The following is a 7,948-nucleotide window of genomic DNA, read 5'->3' on the forward strand; positions in this document are numbered from 1 at the left end:
GACTGGAGAATAGCTGTGGAAAATTAAGATATTTGAAGAAGTGATGAGCCCTCTTCTGAAGATGTTAGGCCTCTCAAACAAAACAAGATCAAGAGAAATCACATGCTATATGGCAGACCTCTCCAACTTGTATCGGCATGGATGATGATGAGTTAATATTTTAACCTTTTTCTAACACTTTAAAAACCTTATATTTATAAGAGAAAAAATATTCTTTTGTGTTCTTGTGCAGGTCGTACTGGACGTGCTGGAAGACAAGGCAAGGCTATTACATTCTTTGTTGAAGACGATGTTGATTATTTACGAAGGTGAGTTGTAATGCCATCTCTTATCTAATTATTACTATTACTACAGAAATTTTTTTCTTTTTTGGATGGTGAGTATATATATTGTCTATTTTAGGAATATTTTTAATTATTTTCATTACCAATTCTCATCGGGGGTCTCATTCCTGGACATGGATTTGAACTGGGAACATTTATAACTTTACCAAGAACAATAACATTCCTATCTTTTAGGTCACTCATAGATACAGAAACAAGACACAATGATCATGAATTGAAACAGATGTAAATCTGAAAAAAGAGTTTGTATTCAAAGATGATGTTAATATTCCAGAAAATTATTATTAATAATGTCATGGATATTTAGACATATGTTGATGTTTATATCAAGTATGCATTTATTGTTTACAGTATTGCCAATGTTATGCATGGTGCTGGTTGTCCTGTTCCAGAATATATGTTGAAACTAAAACGTCCTAGCAAGTAAGTCTTTCTAGTTTAATCCAGTTCATGGTTATTATTCTTGATGGCAAGGATAATAATTTATATCCTTTTATTGTTTCCTGTTAAATTCTGCTAAGGTTGATCATTTAATGTTTAGGGGGTTTGTAAATTTCAGAAACATCAATCACATGGTTCTAGATTCAGTCTCACTGCATAGCTCCTTTGGCATATGTCTTCTAATGTAGCTTCAGAATTGACCAATGCTTTGTGAACAGAATTGAGTAGTGGTAGAAGGAAACTGAGAAGCCTGTCATACATATGTATGTGTGTATATATATATATATATATACACACACACACATACGTGTACGTGCACGTGTGCAAATGCTTTCCCACACATCCTAATTAAAAACATCTGAGCAAAATAAGAGTGTTTTTGTTTACACTCTCCAGGAAGCAAAAGCCTTGTACTTTCAGTGTGTGAAGGACCCATGGAATGAAAACATGTCTAACTTAAAAAGCAAGTAAGGATCAGCAACAGAAAAAACATCCAGCCATAAATATCTACTTCAACAAGTTTCATCAAACCCAAGCCAGCATGGAAAAACAGACATAAAACCAAATGAACTGAATTGAGATGAAATGAGATGGTTTTAATAATGAAGAAACCAGATCACAATTTTTTTAACCTTATTGAAATTGGCTGGCATACCTGAACTTTTATGATAGAGTCCATTTGAATCTAAGCAGTTATCTTAAACACTAACCATGTCAACTCATTTACTTTACTGGCTTTTGATTAAAGGATTCTGTTTCACTACCTTTTACTTTTGCAGGAAAGACCGCAGAAAAATGGCTCAGAAAAATCCCAAACGAAAAGGCATTTCTACTTCCCTTAGAGAAAATAAAAAGAAACTAAAAAGGTAAAGTTTTTTTTATATAAAAGAATTTTAATCAGTTTGGTTGTTGTGTATTTTCATTTAGATTCATCAAACTACTTCTCTTGTTTGTCTTGATGGCAAAGAAATGCACAAAAAAGAGGATTTTGGTATTTTTATTAAATACATTTCCATTTATTATTCACCATAATGTTTACAAGGTGAATATTGTTGTTCGACTGCAACTTCCATGTATCAAAATTGCTTTTATGAAACAATTTAATAATATTTAAGTTAAGCTAAGATGTAATCATCATCATTATCGTTTAACATCCGCTTTCCATGCTGGCATGGGTGGGATAGTACCACAAGAGCCAGCAAGGCTGAAGCCTGCACCAGACTTCTGTGGCTGTTTTGGCAGGATTTTTACAGCTGGATGCCTTTCCTAACAGTTGAAGGCTTACTTTTGACCAAGTACTTTTCCTGCATCTCATTTTGTTTAATTCTATTCCTAATCAATTAAGCTATAACCTTCTCAGTAACTTTCGTGACTTGGTGTAGCAGTTTAATACCTCTGTAGTTGTTTTTATCTAAGGCATCAACTTTACCCTTGTAGCAGCTAACTATAACACTACTACCACAGTCATTGGGGATGGCACCTTCCTGAATAACCTGATTAACTATGCAGGTGACAAAGTTTTATCCTATACCACCAGAAATTTTAATCATCTCTACAGTGATTCCTGATGGCCCAGGGGCTTTCCCTGTCTTTGTATGCTTAATTGCTTTATCTATTATGCTGCTATCAACTCTAATGGTTGGTTCCTCAATTGGTTCAATATTTGGTAGATTCTCCTTCTCCCATTCATTTTCTACATTTAGTAACCTTTCATAGTGACACTTCCATGCATCTTTCTTCTCTGAGTCACTAAGTGCAAGCATACCATTATCCATTCACACACATTTCTCACCTACCACATCTCTATTCTCTCTGATACACTACTTTGCAATCCTGAACACCTCACACTGTAGTACATTTGTAAATTTCTTACCTTCAGCTATTCCTTTTGCTATATAAACCTGACGCCTAGCTGCCCTTTTGGCTACCTGATATAATTCTCTGCTTCCACCATTTTTTTTTTGTCTTTCCAGGCCTGTCTTTTTGCTTTTATAGCATTGTCTACCTCCTTGTTCCACCACCATGTCCCCTTTTGTCTAGATGGGACTCTGCACTAACCACAGATTTCATCTGTAGCTCTCAGTAGATTGTCCTGCGGGAACTTCCAATTGTCCTCTAAGCTATATGTCCCCAACTCTTCCTCTCTTTCATCAGAAGCTTCCATTAGGAAATCTCTAAATTTTTGTCTATTTGCTGGGACTTTGAGCTTCCATAGTCTTCTTTTCCAGATTGGTTTATTTCTATGAATCTTTCTAGCTCTAATTCTGAAGTCACTAACTAGTAAACTATGTTAGGTTGTACACTCTTCACCTGGGAGAGACTTAAGCATCCATCTATCTCGTTGCCTGGTGAGGAGGTAGTCAATCTGGCTTATGTGCCCACCAGACTGATAAGTGGTTAGGTGGCTGGTTTTCTGAAGTTAGTGTTGCAGATCATGAGATCATTTGCATATGTTATGAATATATAAAAATCAATCTAGCTGTAAAGTTTGCTTTAATTTAAAGCCCAAGCAAATGAGAACATATCATCAGGGATTTTAAACTAAAAAAATGCTCTACAGTAATGCTTTGTAGTGAAATCACCACTTTTGGTACATTACCAAAGAGTTATAAATTTTAAACCCTAATTAAGGGAGCATGTGTTAAGCGTAACAAGAATTCAAACATGGGAACCTTCTTTCTGATTTAGTAAGTTTGAAGCAAACCAGCCTTCTAACACTTTTCTAATTCCTTAGAAGAACCCTGCACACCTCAGGGCACACCAACTTACCAACACAGACATAATAGATTCAATATTATTTGTTAGCTTTTAATCCATGTTAAGTTGTTTATTAACGCTTGTCATGTTCATATTAGCAATGCTACTATGTGTAATTACAGTATTATTTAATAGGAATAAAAGTGGTGAATTAGTAGAATCATTAGTGCACTGGACCAAATACCTTATATTTTTTCCAACTATTTATGTTTTAGGTTCAAATCTCACTGAGGTCAACTTTGCTTTTCATCTTTTTGAGGTGGTTGATAAAATAAGTACTGGGATCAATGGTATTGACTTAGTTCCTCTACATAAAAGTGTTGGCCTTATGCCTAAATTAGAAACAACTATATAATAGGGACCTCATAGAAGACTTAATTCATTAGAATCAGTTTTTTTTTTGAACTGCACATGGTTTATATAAATTGTGTTTTAATCTTTCTTGGTCATTTTAATCCTTTTTATCTATTGCTTCAACTGAAAATTTTTTTTTTTTATTTAGGAACAAAAATAATTCTGATTTACCAAATGGAATTTCAAAAACAAAGTTGAAAGCTTCAAGAGAGTTCCCTGGGAAAAAGAAGAAAAAAGTTTCAAAGGAGTTTCCTGGAAAAAGAAAGAAAGCTTCAAAGAAATCATCTAATAAATAAAATAGTTTCAAATTTTATAATGTGTTGGCTTGTGTCTAGAATTTTATTGTACATTTTTTTAAAGGAGTGTGGCAAATGTATATTAGCTGACTATGAAAGCTATGGAAATAAAAACAAGCATGAATAATTTCCTTTAGTTTAGCCTCTATTAAACTGATATGGCTGGTTTAAATGCAAAAGGGTTAAGAGATTTTATATTATCTGCAACTTACCTCTACAGCATTTATCTCAGTTATCATGTAAAAATTAAATATGTAGCATAAAATCAAAATACAAATTGGATGTAAATTTACATGAAAGAAAATCATTACAGGTAAACTAAACTGAGAATTATATTACCAGATTATAGCCAGTCATCAAACTATGAAAATATGTTGCAAAATACCTAAAATACATAAAATATTTAACAATTCATCATCATTTGATGTCTGTTTTCTATGCTGGCATGAGTTGGATGGCTTGACAGGAACTGGTAAGGCCAAGGGCCTGCATCAGGTTCCATATTCTGTTTTGGCTTGGTTTCTACAGCTTCATGCCCTTCCTAATGCCAACCACTCCATAGAGTGTACTGGGTGCTTTTTAAGTGGCACCATAACCAATGCTTTTTATGTGGTACCAGCACTAGTGCTTTTCACATGGCACCAGCACCCACACCAATGCTTTTTACGTGGCACCTTGGCTTTAAGATCTCAATTCTGTTGTGGTGGGCAAGTCTTCTCAAGTACAGCAATGCACCACATATCTTGGTCCTCTGTCATCTTTATAAGGTTCAGCATTTTGAGATCAGCCTTCAAAACTTCAGTCTTTTAAGATCAGCCTTATTTAATTAATGAAATATGATAGAATTTTTTAAACATCATATGGCTATGAGAGTTCAATAGAGTAAAATAGGAATCAAAGGGGTTTGTAGATAAAAAATGGTTGGGAACCACTGAGTTTAGAGTATGCTTCTGAGTAATTTCATAGCAATCAGTTGAATGGCCTTGGCTCTTCTTCAGTTGCAGTCTAGGATGTGTGAATATATGTAGCAGAAACATCATCTCAGATGTGGATGCAGTACATCCATTGTAGGCTTCACTTGAGCTTTATAGAGGGTTGGTAGTTATTGGTGGGGACAAAGTATTTCAGTTGTTACAACTATATTGAGCATCAATTTCAAGAGATATAAATCATGGTCCCAGAATTTAAAATGACAGGTATTAAAAAAAAAAAAATTAAGATGCTATAAGATTTTTCTTTGCTTCCTCATCTTCAAAGTATTATATATATGTCCTAGTAAAAATAAAGGACTTCAAATGATCAGAAGGAGAAAATAACAGGTGTGAGTCATTGATTATTTAATAATTAGTAATGCAACAGCATAAACACAAGATGAATTAAGGATAACTCGGTGAACAAAACAATATCTCACTAACCCGACAAAGAAAGTAAACAAATATAGTTATTTCTGTTAGGAAACAAGTACCTAATATCAAAATCTAAATCTAAGCCTAGCAGTTAGCTCAAGGCTACCAGGTTTTAAATGAAAATAAAACACATGCCTAATAGTGAAATAATACAGTAACTTAACACTTAACTTTGAATAGACATGACTAAGAGCTAATGAGGAAGTCTTCAAAAAATGCTAGAAATAGTAGCAAAACTGACTCGAATTTTTTTTTAAAAGTCAATACAATAAGTAATATGGTTCTCTTTCTTATATATATATATACACACACACACATGCACACTATACCTGAGAAAAGGATGGAATGGTCAAAGCAGCAACATCTTTGACTGCAAAACTTTCAGCATGAAACTCCTGTTGAAAATTAAGGAATCATGCAAATCTGTTCGCTGTTGAACAAATATCCAGAGGGAGAAGGCTCGCTATTTTTTTCACCTGATTTACAGGTTGCAAATGAAAAACTCTGAGACTAAGTGATGGAAACTGTCTTTGAAAATGTCAAGAGAAACACTAGGTAGACAACACCATCTGCGTTTTGAACATGGTGGCATTAAAGTTGGACACAGAGCCGTGTAAAATGGAGATGTTATCACATCCCCACATTACTTGATTTCAATGCTATGTATAGGAAACAAATAGAAAAATTTATTGTAGTAATTTCCAGCGTCAACATTAAACACACAGAAAAATTAATCTATTAATTAAAACTTGTAAATTAAGCACAAGGCCAAATCTTTTTGTGAAAGGGATGGAAGAATTGATTACATTGACCCAGTATTTGACTAGTATGTATTGATCCCAAGAGGATAACAGGCAAAGCTGCCAACGATTGGATTTGAAATCAGAATGTGTAGAGGGATGAATATAAATATGGCAGAGCATTTTGTCAGATGCTGTACCAATTCCACCAATCTACTTTGAATACTTCATACAAAATCCAACAACAGATTTCTGCATCAAAGAATATAGCTTCCAGCAGCATTAAATATGAAAACAATTAAAAATATAAAACAACGTAAATTTATAAAATGTTTTTTATCAATTTCTTTTTCTTTTTTTATGTTCTTCAAAAATAATCTCAGTGAACACTGAACTCAAAACACTTAATTCTCATTCACACAAAATTTCATTTCCTTTCAGTCATAAAATAAATGGGACATATATATTTGAAGCATTTTTGTTTTGCTTATCTGTTTTTGTTTCTTGTTTGTTTGTTTGTATGTTTGTTTAGTTGTGTTTGGGGTATCTGAATTCTTAAATAATATATTTAATTTTTCTCTATTTTATCATAAAAAAAAAATAAAATGAAAGTCACCAGTTTGTTCATGTGGAACTCCTTGCTAAGGGATGGATGAACATAGTCACCGAAAGTTATTTCAGTAGAAAAATACCCTACAGAAATCCTGAAAGTTAATGTCACAAAAAAATCTCATAAGTACAACTTATGAGATTTTAAAAGAGAGCTTGATTATAGAGATTTAAAGAGAAAAAAAATAACAGAACTGTTGTTATGCATCACTTATTTTTGTAAAATAGGCTGCAATGTTCAAAAAGGTATCTCCAAAATGCGTAGAAAGTCAAATACAGGATTTTTTTTCAAAATGGTTGTTATTTCATTTCAGCAACTGTAAGGCTGTGTACTGTTTCTTACACGAGTTTAATTAAAATTCATCATGTTTCTGAAAATTAAAATAAAAAAAAAACATATTCAGTAATCAAAAACACAAAAATATAGTGTTTGGTTGTTGTCTGCCATACTCCTCCCATCCTTTCCTCCTACTTACCATTCCTTATCCCTCTACTCACTCTTTCTTCTTTCATTTCTTAGTTTTAGGGGCCACATGAGGCCCTTAGCCTTGCAAGCTATAAAGCAATCTTCACCAATGCAGGTGCCACACAAAGAGCATTGGGAAGGAAATCCAACAACAGAAACCATACAAAAGTATATATTGAAGCATGATACAGTCCAACTTGTCAAACCATCCAACTCAAGCCAGCATGGAAGATGATGATAAGTTCAACTACAGTCATAGCTACCTTGCATACATTACTAACACCATCATCATCATCATCATCATCGTTTAACGTCCGCTTTCCATGCTAGCATGGGTTGGACGATTTGACTGAGGACTGGTGAAACCGGATGGCAACACCAGGCTCCAGTCTGATTTGGCAGAGTTTCTACAGCTGGATGCCCTTCCTAACGCCAACCACTCAGAGAGTGTAGTGGGTGCTTTTACGTGTCACCCGCACGAAAACGGCCACGCTCGAAATGGTGTCTTTTATGTGCCACCCGCACAAGCCAGTCC

The 7,948-nt window shown here is 34.1% G+C and overlaps 2 protein-coding genes across 2 annotated transcripts in view; one reads left to right on the top strand and one right to left on the bottom strand.

Annotated features, from left to right (window-relative positions):
• Nucleotides 1–4,212, top strand: part of LOC106868567 (probable ATP-dependent RNA helicase DDX52) — a 20,839-nt gene extending 16,627 nt beyond the window's left edge. Inside the window, exons 13-16 of the mRNA XM_014913888.2 lie at nt 233–308; nt 696–767; nt 1,565–1,651; nt 4,045–4,212. Coding sequence (XP_014769374.1) covers nt 233–308; nt 696–767; nt 1,565–1,651; nt 4,045–4,192 — 383 coding nt within the window. The 3' untranslated portion in view covers nt 4,193–4,212. The remainder of the gene's footprint in view (nt 1–232; nt 309–695; nt 768–1,564; nt 1,652–4,044) is intronic.
• A 1,300-nt stretch (nt 4,213–5,512) lies between these two features.
• The window catches only part of LOC106868569 (dnaJ homolog subfamily C member 10), a 36,799-nt gene continuing 34,363 nt past the window's right edge, over nt 5,513–7,948 (bottom strand). The window contains exon 19 of the mRNA XM_014913891.2: nt 5,513–7,318. Within this exon, the coding sequence (XP_014769377.1) occupies nt 7,301–7,318 (18 nt within the window). The 3' untranslated portion in view covers nt 5,513–7,300. The remainder of the gene's footprint in view (nt 7,319–7,948) is intronic.

The sequence above is a fragment of the Octopus bimaculoides genome, chromosome 1 (genome assembly GCF_001194135.2).
Source record: "Octopus bimaculoides isolate UCB-OBI-ISO-001 chromosome 1, ASM119413v2, whole genome shotgun sequence".
NCBI lineage: Eukaryota > Metazoa > Mollusca > Cephalopoda > Octopoda > Octopodidae > Octopus > Octopus bimaculoides.